At 32.6% G+C, this 23,567-nt stretch overlaps 2 protein-coding genes across 2 annotated transcripts; one reads left to right on the top strand and one right to left on the bottom strand.

Annotated features, from left to right (window-relative positions):
* Positions 1–5,762: 5,762 nt before the first annotated feature.
* LOC108222300 (uncharacterized) lies at positions 5,763–8,996 on the bottom strand. The gene is made up of 9 exons (XM_017396220.2): positions 8,756–8,996; positions 8,081–8,156; positions 7,592–7,631; positions 7,347–7,405; positions 7,237–7,274; positions 7,013–7,076; positions 6,827–6,880; positions 6,214–6,315; positions 5,763–6,008 (listed from the first exon to the last, which is right to left on the bottom strand). The coding sequence occupies exons 1-9, from the start codon at positions 8,926–8,928 to the stop codon at positions 5,925–5,927; spliced, it is 690 nt and encodes a 229-aa protein (XP_017251709.1). The 5' UTR covers positions 8,929–8,996; the 3' UTR covers positions 5,763–5,924.
* Positions 8,997–17,174: 8,178 nt separating this feature from the next.
* LOC108222185 (zinc finger protein SHOOT GRAVITROPISM 5) lies at positions 17,175–17,690 on the top strand. The gene has a single exon (XM_017396091.2). The coding sequence runs from the start codon at positions 17,175–17,177 to the stop codon at positions 17,688–17,690; it is 516 nt and encodes a 171-aa protein (XP_017251580.1).
* The last annotated feature ends 5,877 nt before the right edge of the window (positions 17,691–23,567 follow it).

Here is a 23,567-nt window from a genome sequence, read left to right as displayed (position 1 = left end):
TCCTATAAAGTGTAGTTGTGCAATTTATTTTTTAATTTTTCTTTTCTGAATTAAAATTTGGATGTTATATTTTTATATATGAAAAAAAAATCTCAAAAATAAATTACGGAACTATATTTTACAAGAGCATAGAAATGCGTGTCGAGCAGTTAAAAAGAAACGTATAGAATTAAATGGGACGGAAGGAGTAAGTATTACACGTTTGATGTTATTTTAAAATGAAATTTAAAAATAGGGAAAATAGATTTTTTTGCCACTCAACTTATAGTGTTTTTAGAAACTTACCACCCAACTATTTTTCTTCTTCTTTTAGTCACTAATGTTAGGTTTGGTTTTATTTTTAGCCACCAACTTAGGTTTGGATTTGATTACTAGCATTATGATAATTTTTTGTAGTATCATTTATACATAATGATAGTATGTAATATTTTGATGATGTGTCGTATGTTTATATCTTTGTATATAGTAATAATAATATAAAATGAGTCGATGAAAAATAAAAATCAAGAAAAATCGTAATTAGATTCTAAAAATTCAATAAATCATGAATATGAAATCAATGACTTCAAACAATTCACCCTCTCTCATATGATAAAGTGTAATTGAGTGATATGACGCATCATCTTTCGCTATTAACGTTTCAATCGACTAGCTCAGTCTAAGATCTCTCTTAAATTTATCTTCAAAAATTTTAATAACTTTATCTGATTAATTTTCAATGATTGTCCTTTATATATAATGCATCATTTTATATTATTATTACTCCCTCTGTCCCTCTCATTAGTTTACAGTTTTTTCTACCGCTTAGCGCGTATTTAAATCTCTTATAAAACATAGTTTCATGACTTATTTTTGTGATTTTTTTTTGTGTAAAAATTCAAACGCTGAATTTTCATTCGGAAGAAAAAAATAAAGTTATATATGAAACTACATCTTTTAAAGGCCATAAAATGCGTGTAAAATTCTTATCATTTAAGGTAAACGACCTTGGAGACATAAAAAGTACTATATATAAAGATACAAACATATATCAAATCATCAAAATATTACAGACTACCACTAAATTTTAATAATACTACACATAAAATGTAATGCTAATAATCAAATCCGAACCTAACTTCAGTGACAAAAAAATTAATGAATCTAACACTAGTGAGTAAAATAAAAAAATTATAGTTGAGTGGTTAGTTTCTAAAGACGCAATAAGTTTAGTGACAAAAAAAATTATCATAATACTAGTAATCAAATCCGAACCTAAGTTGGTGGCTAAAAAAAAACCAAACCTAACATTAGTGAGTAAAAGGAGAAAAAAATTAGTTGGATGGTAAGTTTCTAAAAGCACAATAAGCTGAGTGGCAAAAAAATATATTTTCCCTTAAAAATATGTGTTCTTCGAAAAGTTTTGTATCAGTTTATTTTTAGGAAACATCATTTTGAATATCACAATTCTCCGCGGCAGATTAATATCGATAACTGTCATAATCAACACAAAATAATATTGTAACAGTCCGACGACTATCCAAACCTTTTCGCTTTTAAAGTTCAGTAATTTCGATCTAACTTGTAACGCCATGTTTACTTGCACTGCTGTACATACAATAACACAAAAAAACAATGCATATACATCTTTCCTCGAATTCATTCCTATACGTTCTTTTCTATACATTTTTTTTACGGACCGATATATATACTTTTATATTCATGTAACATATAATTATAAAAGTTACTCCCTCCGTCCCCATGTACGTTTTGTTTGTCGAGAGTCAAATTGATCAATTTTTGACCAAACATTACAAATTATCTACTCATTATTTTTAAAATCTGAAAATTACATATTGTTTTTCTCAATTATCTGATACATGTAAAGTTCAGTCAAAATATAGTCAATTCGACTGGTCAAAAGTCAAAATGAACATGTAAAAGAGGACGGAGGGAGTACTTTTTCGATTTTATTTTTTAAATATTAAATTTGATTAAAAAATTATAAATTAAATAATAAATTATATTTTACAAAAATATTAAAATATCCATCACGTTACAAGGAATATTAATTAACAAAAAGAAAAGAAAGATATTTACCCCTCTTCTCTCCCAAAAAACCCTAATTCTCTCTAGCCTCTCTCTTGTTGTAGCCGCATGGGGCTTCCATCGGTTTTCACCGGTGGAAAGCCCCGAATTAATTAACTACTTTGTTTTATTCTTAGTTTTTGAATAATACTTCTTCTCGGGAAACTTAGATCCAGAGCCATCGGAGATTTCGCTGTCTCTCTTCCAAGCGGGTGAGTTGCAGTTCGATTTTTCTTGTTTTTGTGGTTCTGCTCCATATCTATTCTCGGGGGATTCTTAGATCTAAAACCATCGGAGATTTCGCTGTCTTTCTCCCCTATTTCAAGTGGGTGGATTTTCAGTCGGATTTCTCTTGTTTCTGTGGTTCCATCTAAGGTTGTTTTCTCTCCCTGGTGAGAGTTTTGTTTTTCGCTTCTTAATTGTAAGCGGGGTTTGATTTGGTATGAAAGTTTGTATGAAATCGCAGTTCTGGTCGATAGCTCAAACGATAGCTCTATCAGGGCATGATGAAGAGTGTACCAGTAATTCAACGAGAATGCATGAAGCGGGTACTTGTATTTGTATATACATTTTCTTCAAAATATCGTTTAACTGTCTCTTTGTGAGAACAGGCGATTGCAATTTACTGTTTGTTCGACTCGATCATTGGTGTAGATGCCGTATGACCTTTTATTATTAGATTAACATCTTTGTTTTAAAAAAAAAAAAAAAAGATGGAGTGCGTATATCACAGCACAAAGATATTTGTGTCATCTATCCGCTCAAAATTGTGGTCGCACCACGCATTGTGCAAGTTGACCGGTGTGCTAGTTTTGCATATCAAGTTAAGTGAGATATCTCACTTGTTTGTGGGACTGCATTTTACAAGTTGTACGGCAATATATATTTGGTGGACATGGTTTTCCACGTATTTTGCTCTACCTGAATTGTTTGTTAAGTTAAAACTAAAGGTAATAATGATTTTTTTGAAGGAAAAATAGCATGATTTTAATTAATACAAATATGTACGTATTAACTAACACGAAAAAACTCCTCCAAACATAAAAAAAAAACAGAATTTTGTCAGCGAACATAGATATGAATCTAGAGGTGTATTCAGTTGAGATCTTAATTTTAAATAATTAGTTTTTCGTTCATAAAATTTATGTGTATTCAATTTAGATTTTAAAAAATATATCAGAATTTTGAGATAGTGAATTTGACTTTTTAATTATATTATAAATTTTGATAATATTCAATTATAATTCCAAATTATAATTAAAATATGATGATATTCAATCAAGATCATTTAAAATTCATTAAAATGTGATATTATTCAGGTTTCAATGAAATTTTTTTGAACTTTATAAAATGATAAATTTTGTTGGATTGTTCAATATATTTAATATTTTTTGATATCACACTTTTATCAGGTTGTGAATTCATATAGACTCTACATCAATTCCGTGTCATTTAATTTATAATTTGTATAAAATCAGAATCAGATATAATGAATTAAAGATCCACTTAAATACACTCCTTTAATTATATTTTCCCATAGATAGTTCTGGTTTGATATATAACTCATTGAAGAATTTTACTTACTTACAAAATAGAAAAATCATTTTTAATTTGACGAGATTATTTACCTATCAAATATTCAACTGTCCCTCCCATAGTTTCTTGCCAGCCGAGAACGGACGAAAGAAGAAACACACAGTTGGATAAGATGTAGATGTAGGCAGGAGTGGTTGGAACACAAATCTTTACAATTGTAACACACTCGAAATAGAGATGCGTATAATATGTACAAATTGTGGAGTACGTACCAAACGATTCCATTCCAATCTCAATATTGCTTCCAATGTACTTAAATCGGAAAAAGGACTTTTAGTACAAATTGTTATATGGGAATAAGCAAAAAGAAGACGCAGGCGGCCCCTGCGAGGCTGCAACTTGGAAGTGGTCAAGACGGAACGGAACATATTCCTAAAGTTGGAAGTCACAAAAAGATTGCAAGCATGAGAGACGAATGACCAGGAGAAATTGAAAAATAAAGCTAGTGACTTCCCTTGTTCTTTCTTTCTCACGGCAAAAGGCTAAAATTAAGATGCGGTTTATTTCGAGTTTGGGGAACAAATAATCGAGAAAAGGGAATCATGAACGTTCATTCTTGAAAAAATAGTGAAATATATGTTAATATTATAGATGGCAAGGATAAAACTCGAAAGTTTAAATATTCTTTTGAATTATGATAAAATTTATCAATATTGTTGTATTGTATATTGCGGAGAATCAAACTCGGGATGTCATGTATGAGTGGGGACCTCTTGTGTAACTTATCATTTTTGGGTCGATGAATTTTCATCATTCAAGGTCATAATTTCTCTTCTAACATTTTCAGTGGTTTTTTTGTTGGCCAATTAAAATGTTTATCTACTTGTTGAGCAAAAATAATAATGAACGTGTTGGAAAAATGTTATAATCCTCGCATGCTATGTTACTTAAAGCATCTCCAACCATTTAAACCCCTTAACTAAAAGATGAGTTAGCATACTAAAAATACAAAATTTTAGCCAACAGCCTGAAAAATTCAACTCCAATCATAACCGGCTGTTGTCTATAATTTTAGCCAACCTCCTATGGATGACTAAATTTGTTGAACCTGTACAGGTCTGTAAAATATCTGTAGGAAGATTGCTCATTTATTACCATATTGAACTATATTCTATTTTAACAATCTAACAAATTAATAACTTACTATTCTTAAATTATAGCCAACCAATATAATCAAGACCATTGAAGTAAAATGTCTTACAATTTCAGCAAATTTTACCTAATGTCTTACAGATCTCATTTAGCCAACGATTATAATCAACGCCGTTGGAGATGCTCTAAGAATGAGAGGCACGTGATTCTAAATCTATTATACACGTGCTTCTGTCTTTGCTGGGGACTTGGAAGCGACATGATGAATCCATTATCCAAGTACTGATAAGGTCGAAAATAAACATACAATGTACGAAAATTCACAAATTCGATCATTCATTTTCTCATTTATTATTTGTACCATTTCTACGTCTCAATAAAAGAATAGAAAAGAAGAGGAAGAATCCAAGTAATGAAGCGTGAAGAGTGCATGTACTGGGTCATATTTGGCTTGCTGACTTCGCAACTAAGGATTTGCATAATTAGCTATACTAATGATGCATACACACCACTTATTTACCCCACAAACTACTTCAACCAAATAATAGCCTATAATTGCTTTGAAACTATATATTATTTTATTATTAAGTTGATGCCAAACAAAAGCATGCAACAAGATCGAAGTGGTTCAAGAACACCATACAATACAAAATCATGATTGATTATTTAGATTCTTAACTTAACTTAATCTTACATTGCTGGCTCACAATATGAAATTAAATAAAATTTATCTCGAAGCCGAACACTGTATTCTACTTGTACTGCTTGTATTCAATTTTGCAGAACTGTCATTACGCAAAGCTGTATTAGATCCAGAATAAAATCTTATATTTAATATGCAATTCATGATCACAAACTCAGAATACCGTAGCCTGTGTTCTGGGGTCGAGATTTGACGCGAGTTGTCACATAAAAAATCCATAAAAAACAAGGCATCGAGTTACTTCCGGTCCCAGAGTAACCCTTTCAGGATCACTGATGCTCAAAAAAAAGAAACAAGAGGTGAATAGAGAGTTCAAAATGGTTTCTGCATAAGATAACCATTATTCCAAAGTGATATTGTCGATACATAATTTTTTCATCAAATGTTGCAACATGACATATCAGAACTATCACATGTAAAATCTATTAGCTTTGCTAGTACATTAAGATGTCAGTTCTACAGGAACTTAAGGAGTTTCCGAAGAAACAGATTTCGAGATGTTATCGAATTTAATTAAGATTTGATCCATCCGCGGTTGATGCCTCCTTACCTAAAACAGAATTATAGAATCATCTCAGAGCTATGTTTGACAAATAGAAATTTCCTGCACAAGCAAATAGGCTGGAAACAGAATATTGCACTTTCAATGACTAATGAAGAGGATCTTATATTAAGTGTTTTTTTTTCTTCCAGAAATTCAGATGGACAGTAGTAGTCAGAAACAAGTTTATGAGGCGGGTAGACTTGCAGCTTACCTTAACACCTGCCATTGACAAAAGTTTATGTGATGCAACATAAGCAGATTCGGAGTTCTCCAACCTCTTCTCCACATAATAGACAACTTCAGAAACTCCGGACTGCAGTTACAAAGTAAAACAAACAATAAAATCCAGGAAAGTAAAAAAGTGCTACAAGCTAAAACTAGGATCAATTTGATATATAATTGATATGATGGCGATGAAAAAGAACTAAGGGGGATATCATGATTTATGTATGCATCAGGATAATAAATGTTAAGCAGGTAAGCAAAAATCTCTAATTAGCATCAGTTGAGTTATAAGTGCAGATCATTCAATTTTTGTGTAGAATTTGAAAATCCGAGACTGGAGTAAGGACACCTAAAATTCCCATCCTGAAAAAACTAGAAAAATTGTACCAACACATTAATTTCAATTTCATTGGCTTTATTACTAACAAGTAACAACAATTTACTTCTCTTCCAACAAGTTTTAAAGTCAAACTGAAAGTATTAATGATGAGAAAGCTATTGACTCATGACAATTGACATCAGAGGTAGCAATTTTCTCTTTTGAGGCTGTGTTTGAGAGTGCAAAAACATGCCTAGATGGTACAGAGTAAGCTTATTACCTGAATTATAATTTTGGCACATTCGTTGCAGGGAAACATTGTAACATATAGCCTCTGCAATAAAGATATTGTAGCACAGTTAGCATTATTGTTGGTAGAAAGGGTTTTAAGTTCATCAGTCAGAATTCCAAAATAAACAGAGACTAGAAAGCAGTGTAATAAAATGCAGCTTCAATTGGAACTAACCTGCCCTGCAGCAGAAGCATGATTTGTGTTCAAGATAGCATTGACCTCAGCATGGCACACATACCTGGAAGGCACGAGAACACACTTGAAGCATAAAAGAGTACATAGAATAAATCTTTACAGTGACTACAGAGAGGCATACATCAGTATCCGGTCATGACAAGTATCTGCACGAAATCCTTGTATTGAAACATATTATTTAAGTACCAAAGCTTATAACTTACGGATATTTTGTCTCCAAGGGATCTCCGGTCTTGGATTTCTGATATATAAGAGGGCATATGAGTTAGCAGCAGTTTGTCGATAACAATAGTATCAAAATCATTTTGCTAACCTTTGACCAAGGAAGTTTATCATCAGAACACCCGCGAGGAAAACCATTATATCCAATACCTGGCGAAAAATATCATAAACATTACCAGTAGTAAATAGCTCAAGTAATCAGCTGAACATACTTTCAATTGAAAACGAATATATTGTTCATGCTTCACAAGTAATAAGGTACTCAAAGAGTTCAATTATCAACATGACTTCAAAAGTCAAAACACGGAGACACCAATACCATTTATCTGATCTTACCAAGTATAACACCGTTTTCACTAACCAAGCATGCACCAACCTGAATACCAACAAAAAGAAGACATAGCAGTCGAGTCAATTTCAAGCCATAACAAAAGCTTCCATTTATCTTCATTAAATTTACATCTTTCCAAGCCTTACTAGTACAAGTACATGGACATGTAAAAAAAAAGCAATAAGAATTATATATACGAGAAAACGCGAAACAAAGTACTAGTCCTTGTGCAATCACAAATCGCCAATCGGTAACTGAATATTAGCTTAAAATGTCCATGAGTAATTTATACTCCATTCACCTTCACTAATTTAGTCTGCACTGTACATTGAAATTGAATACATTATAATTCTCCGTCAAATTTTGATCAATTTAACCAAAGAAATTCGAACAAGCCAGTTAATTTGGGACAGAGTGAGTAGTAGAGGCATACATTTACTGTAACAGAATTCGATATCGAAACAAAATTAGAAAATTGTGGAAATAAATGAGACCTGTCTATTGGGATCTTTAGACCTCTCAGCCGATAAAAACGCGATAGACATGAAATAATCGTCCCATGATATATACCTGCAATTAGGGGTGTACATGAGTCAAACTGTTCGTGAGCTACTCAAGCTCGGCTCGTACAATATTCGAATTTGACTCAATAATAATCGAGCCGAGCTCGAGCTATTTAAACGTATTATCAAGCCTTTATTATTTATAATTTATTTTATAAATATTTAATAATTCATGATTCATCTATATTTTATATATTTAATCGAATCGAACTCGAGCTGAGCCGATCATATTTCGAGTTTTTGTCAATATTTGGTGACTCCATTCGAGCTTTCGAGTCAAATTCGAGCCTATTGAACTATTTACGAGCCGAATTTCAAACTTGAAATTAAAGACTCGGTCGAACTCGAGCCCCCGAACTTTTTAATCGAGCTCGAGTTGCGCCGAACAGTGCTCGGCTCGGCTCGATTACACCCCTACCGGCAATCATTTTCTTAATTACATCATCACTCTTCGGATTCGATTCTTGCTCATCCGATATATATTACAACAGAATAATGGCATATAAGCGACTAACTAAAAACATATTAACTAATTAAATCAAGAAAACGCAATAAATAAATTGAAAAATGGTTTGAATTAATATTTAAAATTTTAAGTGAACTTACCCTTTGCGTTTGGCAGGATCGAAGGGGGACTGATTAGAAGACTTAGCTCCAACGACGCCGTTTGATGCGGAGAGATGCTTTCTAGGGTTTAAGAAGAAGCGAATTGTGAGAGCAGATACGAGAGCACCGAGAAAACTAGCCGTTGAGAATATGGTCAAGTCTCTGGAATTCATGGCTTTCGCTACAAGATGAGGATGATGAACAAAATAGCCGCCAAAAATATGTGTGTAAAAAACTGAATATAGTAAAATGGCGGGAAAGTTATGGATACGGTGTTCGTTTTGATGTTGGGCCGGGGATATAGCTGATAGGGCCTGTTTTGTGTTTCGTATCTTTATTGGATTCGGATCGATCCGGCCTAAACCTTTTTATTTGAGTACACACTTACTTTGAGTAACAATATTCGAAATTTAAAGAGTGTATTGAACTCTGAGTAATAATATTCAAATATTCAAATTTGAAGGGTGTATTTGGATTTTAATGAATTGTTATCTGATTTTGATTTTGTGTGGATATTTGATGAAATGTAGGTACTGTTTGGGGTTGCTGTTACAGACAGCAACAACAGCTTTTTGCAGGTGAAAAACTGTTTGGTAAATCTAAAAGCAGCTTTTAGCTGAAAAGCTGATTTTAGAAAAAGCATATCCTCCCATACTTTTGGAAAAGCTGCTTTCGATTTTGGTAGGAAGCTGTTACAAATATCACTATCAAATCTCACCACAAAAATATTTTTTCTAATATTATAACTCAAAATAAACAAATATCAAAAAAATTACCAAACAATTATCTGATTTCTACAACAACACTTGTTTTACCAGCACTTTTTCTAACTGCACAGCAATTTTTAACAGCACTCTCAAACAGATCCGTAGTAGAATTGATGACGAGAGTATTTAAGATGTAAGCACAAGACTTCAAAATATCCTCGATTTTGGTAGGATTTCAAAAAATTTAAAATATATTAAACAATCAGGTTAATTATCTAGCTCGTCACTGAAGTGGGCTTAATGTGTATCAAGTTGGTTACTGAACTGAAAACAATATTAAGATAGTCACTAAAATGACCATAAATATCAAACAAGGAACTTGAAATATATAACAAATTATTATTATTTTTTATTTTAATTCCAACTTACTTTAATTTCTGGTCCAGCCTGACCATATATATGCTGGGATAAATATCAAGTAGGTGACTCGTTTCATCCAAATGTATCAATTGAGTCATCGATTCCCAAATTGACTCAAATGAGTCACTCATTATAAAAATTTGTATCAAAAACATCACTCTATCGTTAGTCGAAATTTTGAAAGTATTATATATTGAGTTTCGCACATTGTTTATTAATGGTATTACATCCAAATGAAAGATTATGAGTTCTACTATTTTCGCTAATGTTTTTAGTTTTTAAAATTTTATCAACTATTTATTTTTAATTTTTTGATTGTTTTATTTGATTTAAATAAAAATAAATAGGAGATAACGTTTTAAAAATCTAAAAATATTATCTAAAATACTAGAACTCAGAATCTTTCATTTAGATGTAATATCATTCATAAATAATATGCGAAACTCAATATATAATACTTTCAAAATTTCGACTAACGATAGAGTGATATTTTTGATACAAATTTTTCTAATGAGTGACTCATTTGAGTCAATTTGAGAATCAGTGACTCAGTTGATACATTTAGATGAAACGAGTCACCTACTTGATATTTATCCCTGTATATGCTATGCAGTTAAACAAAAAGGTGCCTGGATTGGCTCTCAAGTGTAATATGGACTGTCAGTGTGTATCATATATTCATATGTAATGTCCAGTTGTCCACTTTACAAAATCGAAGTGCATGTCTTTACACAGTAAATGGTTGGCAACTTGAAGCTGTATCAAAGTGTATTGAGAGGGTATCTCAAAAGGTGACGCATGAAATTTGTGGATCTTATTAACAGTCATGATCATATGATGTGGGATGGATTGGAATGGTCCACAATATTGAGGCTCTGCTCGCAATAATAATATGCGATTTGAATTCGATTCTCAATTATTTCATCACCTTATTTTCACGCACTTGATAATTATGTGCATGAAAACAATATCATTATTGCTTATCTTCTGTTTGGCCTCGTAGCAATAACAGGTTTTTCTGAAAAATGGGTTAGAAATAGTTTAATAAATTTGAAACCAATTTTTCTGAACAAGAGTGCTTAGTTAATAGTTTCAAAAAAAAAAGAGTGCTTAGTTAAAAAGCTATATTTTGGAAAAACATATCCCCTATATTTTTGAAAAAATATTGTGTTCAGTCCTCATGAAAATTGGTCGAATATTTCAATATCAAATTCTCACCAAAAATATCATTTTATATTAAACTCAAAATATACAAGTATCAAAAAGGTTATCAACAGTTATCAACACCATAATTATTTTTAAACAACATTTTCTTTTTTAACACGTTTTATAGCAACATAATAATTTTTAACAATATTCATGAACATCTTAAAAGAAAACCTTGTAGAATGATGTACTTGTTTTAGGAACGAACCTTGAAATTTTGAAACTTAAAATTGACATATTTTTCTCCGGCTGATTTTATTATACGTTTCGGAATTATTAGTTTCTTCGTTCTTCCAAATGAAGATAAAAAGCGGAATATATCGTACGTCTAGCATGATTTGTTTTAGAAATGTTTCATCGAAAATGATGTAATTTATAGAGTACTATTTAAAAGATTTGTTTGGGACAAATAAAAAGAAAGTACAAAAGCTAGTGGGTACGTGTTTATAAAGAAAGATTTACTGACCACAGATCTTCTTGCCCTTATGATGGGCAGATAAATTTGGTTTGGTTTGGTTTATTAAACTTACGGATCCCTATATGCTTACATCACATTTTTTGTCTAATAAAATTAGATCCAAGTATATGACAAAAAAAAAGTAGAATATATTTAACTAATAAATATGTGACATAATTTCATGATTCAAAAAAATAATAATAAAATAGCTGTCTTCGCATCTTTTCTATAACAGACTTTATTAACTCGTGAAATATACGTGATAAGTTGCTTCTTTAATCAACCTCGCATTTTTGGATTTTGTTCGCTAGGATTCTAGCGAAAATGTTTGGTTAATAAATATTTTTGTTTGCCCGCTGGTTGTAACACAGGGGGAATGAAGGGTCATTTGTTCTATACGTGAATTTACGTAAATGTCCCTGGTTTCGTTGACGGAAGTTAGTTTTTAAGTGCAAATCGTCACACCAAAAAAGATATGAGATGTCCACTGCAAAAAATAATAGAAGAAGATTAGTCTGCAAAAAACTCAATACATACTCGCATCAAACTGTTATTTACTCTAAAAAGAATAAGCATAACCAGTGCAATACAGAAGATCAATTGACACGACATCATGATTAGTTACTAAACATGGTTAAACTGAGTTAATCCCTTTTGCGTGCCCCTCCCACATGCAAAGCTGCCCGGAGCGTGGATCTTTTTAATTATTTAATTACTTTTTTGTTTAACAAAGTCTTATCATTATTTAAAACCCCTGTTGAAGATCTTTATATTAACGGGGCCGACAAAATGGGCCTACCATAAAGTCAGGCCACCAAAACACCCTCATCCAGCCCAAATTTTGTCGCACGTGGGATGTTATTATTACTTCTCTTCATCACAAAGAAGTCGCACCTTAATTTCTTTCGATTAATGTTATTCACGTTTGGAAATATACATTTTATTTTAAATAATAATTTTGAAATAATAATATTGAATTGTAAATTCAATTTTTAAATTTATATTGATATTTAAATATTTGGATCTCAAATGAAATCCAAACCTAACTTCTCAAACATGTTATTTAATCAAATTCAGAATTTCAAATTCTAGTTCCCAGACATGCCATTGATTTCTTTTCTTGTTTTACGGATTTATATATACTAGCCTTTAACCCGTGCAAAGCACGGGCGCTTATATAACTCGTAATTTATTAATTATAATTTAAATCTTAACACCATTTTATTAGTATTTTAGTATTAATAATTTGGATTTTAGTTAAATTATATTAACCACTGATTATATCTTCTAACGGAAATTTAACTTTCACAATTTATTATCTATCTATAATTATTTTCTGATATTAATATGTGATAGTTTATTATTCAATTAATTTTAAATCAAAATTTTCATATTTCATATATCTTCATATGTTACGTAATGGTTCGTGTTTGTAATGAAATAGAACACGTTAGAGTTAAATTTCGAGTAGAATACGTTATGATTAAAAAGTAGCGTCTCTAATTATTTATATGTATTTTAGACAAAAGATATTCAAAATTGTATATTTATAATTAGTTATACATTTATCTATAATTTTTTTAATATTAATATATGTTATTAACAGTAGTTTCATCGTTTTCAACTAATTATAAATTATATTTAAAAAGATATTAATATACATAAGTAGTGTTTTTAGTATATGAAACTGTTTAATAGCTATCTACATGCTGTAGACTTTTAGTTTTAGAGGAGAGTACCAAACCAAAATTTTGTACGACTACAAATTATACCTATGTTGGCTTTTTATAGTATAGTATAGATGTATCAGTGTTCTAAAAATCGGCGATTATTCGGGATTAATCACCGATTAATCGCTGTTCGGTCGGCCACTGTCTCGATTAAGCGTTAATCGGTGGGAAAATCATTTTTTCTCAAAAGACGGGATTAATCGGTCAAAAGACGGGTTTAATCGGAAAAGTCGGCCAAAACTCGGTGAATTAAAAAAATTAAAATTAAAAGTAATTTTTTTAAAAATAAAATAAAATTTAATTTCTAATATAACAAAAGGCATGGAAATGACAAATAACAAAACTTAAAGTTGTTTTTATTACTTTTCACTCTTTCAATATTAGCCCCTAACTCTAATTACAAAAATCTGTAATATTTTTCTTCGCAGATTCAATCAAATTCAAGTTTATATATGAGATGATTGGACTTGTATATGTATATAAAAGCATATTTTATGTTATAAAAAATCATTAATCTTTTGATTTTATAAGACTATATATTTATAGTATATATAATTATATTAATATATACAATCTTAAAAATAGTTTTAAATTGATTACGATTAATGATCCGATTAATCATCCCGATTAATCCCCGATTATTCGATTACTCGTTGGACGGTACCTTCATCGACTAAATCCGATTCCCGCTTTTTACAACATACTAATATGTATATGCTGAACTCATATAGATTTATCAGCTTTTTTTTAATAAACTCCAGATTGTTTTTCTGAAATTCCTATTGTAGTTTGATGATCACAACATTCTGTTTGAATATTTGCTTATGCATATTTGTTTCGTTTGAACATTATTTCTAGCTAAAACAATATTCTACGTTGCTATATAATTCATGTATCGTATTTAAAGTTATTCTTGACCTCAAAGTGATGTGGCTTGTATGTATGTCTGTTCGATAATAAAATATATACATGACAAAAATATTCGCTTACTCCTCTCGAAATAATATATCTTTTTATCACCGCTAACAATAGCTAATAATATATAATTTTGGATCAAAGAAAAAGGAAAAATTCCGTGTGCGGAGCACGGGCAAACAGCTAGTAGATTTACAATAACTGAAGGTATAGTCAGGGTGATAGGGTGCACGCATTCTTGGTTGAACGAGTTAAAAAAATTTAACAACCTAACCTAATAAATCGGAATATTCAAATTCTCAACTCAACCCATGAAAATAAAATTCATAAACCAAATCAATTTATATCACTTCGGTTTGGATTGATTTAGTTGAACTAATTAATATGAAACAACTTTTTTATGGGTTATAGGGTTCTGTAGCAGAACTACACATGAACAAAATTATTTATGTATTATATTTTGAAATTATTTTTGAGCACACACAACGATAAAATAAATATGTATTTTGATCCTGAAAATCAATGAAAAATATAAAGTTCTACAGCATAACCATAGTAGTTCTATAGTTTTATTTTAAGCGCGTGTTCTCTCTTCAGCGCGACCCATCTTTTCATAATAAATTAACTAATAGTAAGGAGACAACTTGGAAGAAAGTCTGATACTTGAATATATTCAACAAAAATAATATAATTATCTGTGTCAGATAGATATTAAACAACAAATATTTGATATCAAAAGAAATCATATAACACAATATTCTATAAATATTGAACTGAAAGACGGAATAATAACAAAACATTAATCAAACATCAATGATGTTGACGTTCTTGGTCGTGGTCTTGATATTTCTCAGCTGATTTTTTTGTTCTTGTTTTGCAGTTTGTGCAAAATAAAAGTATGTACTTCAGTAGAAAAATGGTAAACAAACTTTAAACAAAAATACCACTATGGAAAAAACTTAATCTAAATAATAGAGATCATATACCTTCTTGAAGAAATTGGTAAGAATGTGTTAAACTTAATCTAAATAATAGAGATCATACACTTTCTTCAAGAAGTTGGTAAGAATGTGTTTCATTCACATAAGTATTTAATTTAAGTCATGTTAGTTCAAACAAAATTCAGGATACTGAGCTATTCTCTCTTTAAAATGTCTAATTAGCCCACAATTTGAAAATGAATACTCCTACAAAGGAATTAAATATGTTGTCCTCAGAAACATTAGCATGAATCGGTGGCGGAACCAGAAATGAAATTCAGGGGGCTCAAATTTGGAAGTGAGATTCTAAATGACTGATTGAAATTTCAATATCGAACATCGATGCCACATTCATTAAAGAGAGATGACTATCTCTCTAGGTTGCAGGTATTGATTGGTTAAAAAGCCTCAAAGAGAACGTTGTTCAGAGTGCATTAACATAAATACAGCAGTAAGCAGCGGCGTCGAAAAAAAGTTGACTTATAAATTAACGATTTTTTTTTACGCCGCATAATGGCCGTAGACCTCCGAAAAAGCGTAAGCAACTAGTTTCAAGTGACATGGCTATTCACTATTCCTTTCCAAGATGTCTCCTTCTCCATGTGTGTCATGATAAGATAAGGATCACTAAGGGTCCGGTGTGTCCTTCTTCTGGCAAGAATCCCATTGCCGGAAATATTAAGCCTACTAAAGGCAGGGAGAGTCGGAGAGCGCAGCTGAGCACGTTGTCGTGGATTTGCGGCTAAATGAACACAGTGAGAAGCTGAGTTAAGATAGTGTCAAGTGTGTGCGTATGACCTATGAGTGTATGTGTTTGAATGTATTTGTTAATCAGACTCTCTTAAATTAAGAGCAAGTGATCCGAAACAGAGAGAAAAAGAGAGTATTTATAAGAATTTATTACAATATATAGGATAGAGCAAGGAGAGAGGTGCCTTATAAATAAGACTTCAAGAGGTTGTCCTAATGATATAAGGTATCAATTGAACATTGTTGGATCAACATTTTTTTTATCAAATGTCCTAAATTATGATTTAGAATATGTTATAAGGCATCTCTTGAACTCGCTCTAAGTACCCTAAATTATACTGACATGAATAATTTAGCAGGGGCTGAAAAAAAAATATACACTATTTTTTAGAAGTTAGGTGGGGTCTCCTAACCCCCTCTGATTCCGCCACTGGCATGAATACAGTACCCTTCTTACTTCTACACTACCCTCACACACTTAAAGCGATATATAGTAATAGTATTAATTTAGGAGTAAAAGTACAATTAATTAATAATTAAAGATCAAAAAGTAAAAACAAAACACAAAGCACATCATGAAGGTGAACAAAAAGCCACTCATTGCCAAATAACGCGATCCGTTCCCCACTTATCCCTCATTTTTGGCTGCTATAACGGAATCTGTACCCAAAAGTTTTTATGACCATAATAACCTTTGATTTCCACTACAACAGCATTTTACATATTAAACCTTCCTTAGTGCTTTTGATAGAGGATGCAAATATGTAACTAGATTATGTCAAATCACACCAAGTAAATATATCACAAAAGAAAAGGTAAATGATTGTTTTCATAAAAAAATAGGCCACATGTTTAAACAAAATTAGATGACTCCAAAATGATCGTGAAAAACTGTTTTTCAGTTTTTGCGAGAAACAGTCATGAATTTAACTATAAAACTTTAGTAAAAATATTAAATATTATTACTTTTATATTATAAATCAAACTATGCCAATATCAAAAGAGATTATCAAATAATTATCTAATTTTACAACAGTATCTTTTGTTTCACCATTTTTTTCAATACTATAACAATTTTTAACAGCATTCCGAAAAATATTATATGAAAAGTATTATGTGGGTAGTATAGTAAAAAAGACATGTTATGTTAGGCTTGTTATATATGCACACACTACTCTAGTTTTCATCACTCAAAAAATCCTTTCTATCACCACCTTTGCTCCCTTGAGCTTTTTCTTTTTCCTCTTCATCTCAATGGAAGAAGATCACAAGGAACTGCAGCTTCTCCCTACTCCCCGCACCATCATTCCCCCCTCTCCTTCACGCATCCCGAGGTGGCCTCTCGAATCGAAAGCCAGATCATCAAAAGACCATCACATGCACAATCTTTTCGAAGGACCATCACTGGATCTCCAGCTTTCCATCAGCCTTAGGCCTTTTAGGCCCCCGGAAACCAATAATTCTGCGGTACTAAGGCCGGTGCTGGATCGTTCGAGTCACGATATTCGAGCTGAGACCTTGAAGTGGCAAGCCTCCGAGCAGATTCGGCTAGCTGCATTGGAGAAGGCGTATGCGGAGCGTGTGAGGGAGCTGACTAGGAGGGAAATGGAGCTGGCGCAGTCGGAGTTCTCGCGGGCCCGGCTTATGTGGGAGAGGGCTCGAGAGGAGGTTGAGAAGGCGGAGAAGCTCAAAGAGAGAGCTGTGCATCGAATTGATCCTATGTGCATGGAGGTCACTTGTCAGGCTTGCAGACAGAAGTTTCGATCTTAATCATGCGTTGCTCGTTTTTATCGTTAGCATTGTAGCATAGTGGATACTCGTGTTTTGGTCAAAAGAGGTTGTCTCAGTCTATGAGATCGGTCTGTCTGTGTGAGTACTTAAATTTCTGTAATTGACTTCTATCACGGAAAAATTACTAAAATATTCAATGTTATTTCATCCCACATACACCTTCAAGGCATTCAGGAAAGTTCTTCCTAGATTTGGGTTTAAGGCAAGCTTATCTAATTACAATCTGATTTAATTGCAATTTTATTGAACAAATCTAAACAGTAATTCTCCTGAGACCTCGAGGTGTTATTAGACTACTGTATATCTAACAGATCAACGCGCAAAATATACTGCCAATGATTCCAGCAATCAAACTCTGAGCCGAGTAGTGGAGCTTGACTCCCACTGTGAGTGTATATAGTCTATGACTCGCTAGTCGTCCTCGGATCATAGGCCTATTGGACTCGTATATGAACAGCCAGTAAAAAGAATTCATCATTGAAGAGTACTTAGTAATACATGCAAACAACAATAATGTGGCGAAGAGGTAAAAAGAGCGAGGGAGATAACATCAGACCAAGACGTCGTGTATGTAACTTACATGAGAATAAAGGCAGATGAAAGAAAACAAGAAGCAACAACTAAACATCGACTAAAAGGCGAAAAAATCAAATAAAATAAAATAAAATTAGGCTGTATGCAGCTTGTTTTATAACTTTAGCTACTGAGGAGTGGCAGAGGCAGGCTCATGATCCAAATACCAAACTCCCACTATCCATGTCTCGGCTTCAAAAAGATGGAAACGCAATAAAGTAATGCGTGGACACACACGTATTGGACATATATGTGTAGACACTTTTGTATCATGAACCTAACTACGAAAAAGGGGTAGCATTTGCACGATGGAGCAGTCTGAGATATCAACAGCCATTCCATTTTGAGATGTCGTCGAACATTTCGATTGATTTCGATTTTCCCCCCTGTCTTTGCTGTAGACCTCCTCAAACATTTCTCAAACATTTTACTATATGCTAAGATGTTTTATTGGAGCCATAGCTAGCATCCTGATGTGTTGCAGAGCCTTTTTGATATAAACATGTTAGGTTGTGTTCACTTGGATGAAATGGAACGAGGGGAGAATGGAATGAAAAATTATATTGAAATTTTATGGAGAAAGAAGAAAGTATGAACTAATAGTGACTAAATATGAATGAGTTGAATTTTTTTGTGATGAAGATTGTAAAGAAATATGATGTTGAGATGGAATGAGCATTCCTTCCAAAACATGTGGGATAGAATTCTAGTTAAAATAGTAGGAATGGAATGATTGAAGGAATGAAAATTGTATACATTTTTTTTTATCAACACCATTTTAGAGTACAAAATTCATTCCATTCTCCCTCCATTCCATTCACTCAAAGTGAACACAACCTGGCTGTGTTCACTTCATGGAATGGAATGAGGGGAGAATGGAATGAAAAATTATATAGAAGTTTTAAGGAGAAAGAAGAAAGTATGAGATAATGGTGACAAAATATGAATGTAGTTAATTTTTTTGTGAGAAAGATTGTGAAGAAGCATGATGTTGAAATGGAATGAGCATTCCTTCCAAAACATGTGGGTTAGAGTTATAGTTAAAATAGGAAGGTTGGAATGATGGAAGGAATGACAATTATATACATTTTATTTGATCAACACCATTTTGTAGTACAAACTTCATTCCATTCTCCCTCCATTTCATTCACTCCAAGTGAACACAACCTTAGTGTTCGCTACAAGAAAATCGGCCTATTTTGACGTTTTTATATGTATTGACAAATTATACCCGGTTATACGAATTTATGATGAAAACGAAACTTATTACCAATTCTGAACCTTCGATGTCTACCAAGATTGAAGGGAAAAATAAAAAAAGTCGCCCGCAAGGGTTGGTTCAGCTGGTTAAAGAGGGGACTTGTATCCTCTTGGTCACAGGTTCGATTCCCGAAGAGAGCGATATTTGTGATTATGCCTCCTGGGCCAGAGCCCGTCGCTTAAGTGCGGCTGCGGGTTACTATGTTAAAAAAAAAAAAAAAAAAATCATATTCTGAATCTATGATGATCTGAAACAAGATGTCTGTCACAAATGATCGTACGTAACTCGTATGTCATGTGATATCCGTCGAAATGGGCACGGATTGTTGTTAGCATCTTAATAATGACCGTAATTCACATTCCATGTGATATCCGTCAAAATAGGCATGGATTATCTTAATGATGATCGTAACGCATTTCATGTGGCATTCGTCAAAATTGGCAGATATTTTTATTATACAGAATGTTGTTATCGTCTTAATTATGATAACGCTATTATTATATTCTAGAATTTTAATGAAATGTCATATCTCTGGGCATCTGTGTATGGTCCTGCAAGGGAGTACGTGTTCATGTTTTCAAACTTATACATGTCAGTTCTTGAGTAGTGTACAATGAAGACTCCGACAAGATATTCCCCCACAAGACTAGAACATCTACAACCCTTTGGCCCTTTGTATCCTCAAGAGAATGCCATTCTAATACCTCCAGCAAATACATTATAAATCTAGTGATCAATCATATCCGCAACGGCCGAGCCAGAAAATTGGTTAAATTGATTAAAACTCCCGATTGGGGACTAAAAAAAAAATTATATTAAGAAACTCCTATGTAATTTTTTCTGTTCTCTAATGGCACTTTAGTCCCGACTAGCCCCCGTGTAGCTCCGCCACTGCATATCAAGTAACCGAAGGAGATAATAGATTTGAAATTGTTGAAATATACAATAAGATTCATTTGGGGCATTCTTCTAACACCTTAAGGTTTTAGATGAACTGGTTCTCAACATGGTATCAGAGCTCTGTTTTGGCGGAGGTCTCAAGTTCGGCTCTCCGAGTGCATTCGATATCAGGATGAGGAGTAATGAGTCAATAATCTGCAGCAGGGGTACGTTGGACCAGCCCGGGTACGTTGGACCAGCCCAGCTGCATGTTGAGCAAATGATCAAACTAGTCATTATGAGGAATCCTCAGCGATTGTCTTTCACCGTATACATTCGTACTACATGTTACATATACTTTTGGTATTATAACTTTCGAGATCAGACCTGAATCATTCAGAGCATGTATATTTGACTGTCCTAGCTGGTTAAAAATCTTCAGGTTAATTGTTCAGTCAAAAGTGTCGATTTTGCAAGCCTATTATAACAGATACATCAATCGTACGTACTTAAAGTTTGTAAACAGTTCATAAGGACAGATTATAAGGACTTGTCAATGGAGGAGGAACAGTGAAGTTTGGTGTTCTTGGCTGCCCCATGTGAGTTTCTTCAGAGACTTGCTCACCTACGGAACCGTGATGCTAATCCAGGCTGAATTCCCGCTCAAGTTAATTTTTTTTAATAGTATTCATGTTTAATTCTTGAAAATCAGTAGATTTTTAATTCGAGTTTTGTTGATCTTGAATACGTAAAAAATTTAAGGGAAATTTGCAAAAAAACTCGTGTTTTCAAATTTAATTTCAAAAATACGGTCGAAGTTGCAATTGAGATTGCAACACATTGATCTAGAGATTACTAGCGTTGCAAATGAGGTTGCAAATGAGAAAACAGGTCATTTCTGATTGATCGATGTAGCTAGTTGTTATAAACTTATAATGGATAAAGATGGTAGAGTCGATTCAATTTGATTAAAGACGGAGAAAGGGGCACCGAAGAAAGTTTGATAATGGTGGGACTGGAAGGCTTTGAAAATGTGGATCACCCCATTGCCAAATTATGCAGGACAGGAAAGAGTGGGGGATGCTTTTGTTTTCTGCAACACTCGGAAAAATTGACAATTATTATGTACTACATATAAAAAGCATTCATAAGGTTAGGCTTTCAATTATAGTATTTGGCATCAATGGAAAAGCTCACTAATTTTAGGTGTGATTATTCTGGTACAAAAGGCTCATCCGTTTGATTAGAACTCAATGAGGCTTACCTTACAAAAATTCAAACTTTTTTTTAACGTAGTTTTTAAATGATTAAATCATTCATTAACAGAGTACGATTGGATAACACAGTGGTGAGTTTATCCTCTGTTGTCCCGGAACACCCGGGTTCAACTCTAGCTCATAAGTATGCATCGTAGAAAAAACCAAAAGATAATTACAATGAACTCAATGATACTGGAAGGGGTAGCCCGGTGATTAATGCATACAAGTTTGATTACTAGGAAGATTTGAAAAACTTGATTACGACTGTTATTGTTTTTGTTCAAACAAATCTGAATTCTTAAAATGGGAATTATTGTGGCATGCACAATTGATTTGTTCATCTCATCTAGCTGCAATACAAAATAGTTGGGCTTGGCCCAAAAAGAGAGAAGTTCTCGGAGGCCAAGAGCATTTGAATATTTTGGGGCCGTTTGGGTTAGCTACTTCTTACTTAAATTAAAGAAATGGAGTAGAAGTGAGAAGTAAATAAGTGAATAAAGTGTTTGGAAAATAAGCAGAATCTCTGAGAGAGAAGCTAGCATTCTCAGCTTCTTAAAAGTGCTTCTACTTTTTTACACAAACGGGTCAAGAAAAGCAGAAGCTGGCACAATCCAAACAAGCCCTTTATATCGAACGAAAACTCAATAATAATCTCACAGTTTTATTATAGTATTAAATTCAAAATTTATCAAAAAAATAGTAATATAAAAGATATGAAAAATAGTATGTAAAGATGATAAATGAATATGTAATTTTAGTGACTTAGTAATTATCTATTTACGAGAAATAAAAAGTGAATTCTACATCATATAACTGATCTGCATGGTCTTGTAACAACTGCAATAACTTAGTTATTTGAAGTCATAAACTAAAACATAAGAGCAAGCCCAATGGTATTACCTATTTCGAGCCCCTAAAATATAATAAATTAATGATTATCTAAAATATAAGTAATCAAAATGTTGTTTTACTCCAATGGTATTCCCTATAATCATCCCTATATTTGAAAAAAAACTATTTTATTGGAACTTTTACTATGATGGGAGAGATAAAAAAAGGAGGGAAAATTAAAGATGAAAGAAAATGAGAGAGGGAGATGAGGTGGAAGAAATATGGGCTTACTTTTCCATCCCCTAAGAGCAACTCCAAGGGAACACCTCCCTTGCCTATAATGAGCCTACGTGGACGAAAATAGGGGTTGAAGTAAAAATTCTTCACTCCAACCATCCTCTCCTTACCTAAAATTTTTAGGTGAGAGAAAACAAAACCCCTTCTTTTGGGATAGAAAAGTGAGCCCCTATTCCTTCCAACTCATCTCTTTCTCTCTCATTTTCTTTCATTTTTTATTTTCCCTCCTTTTTTTATCTACCCCACCATAGTAAAAATTTTAATAAAATATTTTTTTTTCAAATATAGGGATGATTATAGGGAATACCATTGGAGTAAAACAAGTTTTTGCTTACTTATATTTTAGGCAATCATTATTTTATTATATTTTAGGGGTCGAAAATAAGTAACACCATTGGGGTTGCTCTAAAGATGGGGTTTTGTTTTCTCTCACCTAAAAATTTTAGGTAAGGAGAGGAGGGTTGGAGTGAGTAATTTTTGCTTGAACCCCTATTTTTGTCCACATAGACTCATTATAGGTAAGGGAGATTTTCCGTTGGAGTTGCTCTAAAAATGTATGAAAAAAATCACTCCACCCGTGCCCTAGTGAATTCTTAAAATCACGAGAATTTTCTTCTCATTTCTTATCTTTAACTAACATCTCTCATATCATAACTTTTATTTTATAATATATATTAGAAACAGACATTCTCTTTTCACTTTTTACAATAATGATATATTTTAGTGATAAAATTACTAGAAGGGAAATGGATATAT

The sequence above is a fragment of the Daucus carota genome, chromosome 5, assembly GCF_001625215.2.
Source record: "Daucus carota subsp. sativus chromosome 5, DH1 v3.0, whole genome shotgun sequence".
NCBI lineage: Eukaryota > Viridiplantae > Streptophyta > Magnoliopsida > Apiales > Apiaceae > Daucus > Daucus carota.
Note: the sequence above shows the minus strand (reverse complement) of the source record. Positions and strands in the feature narration are given on the sequence as shown.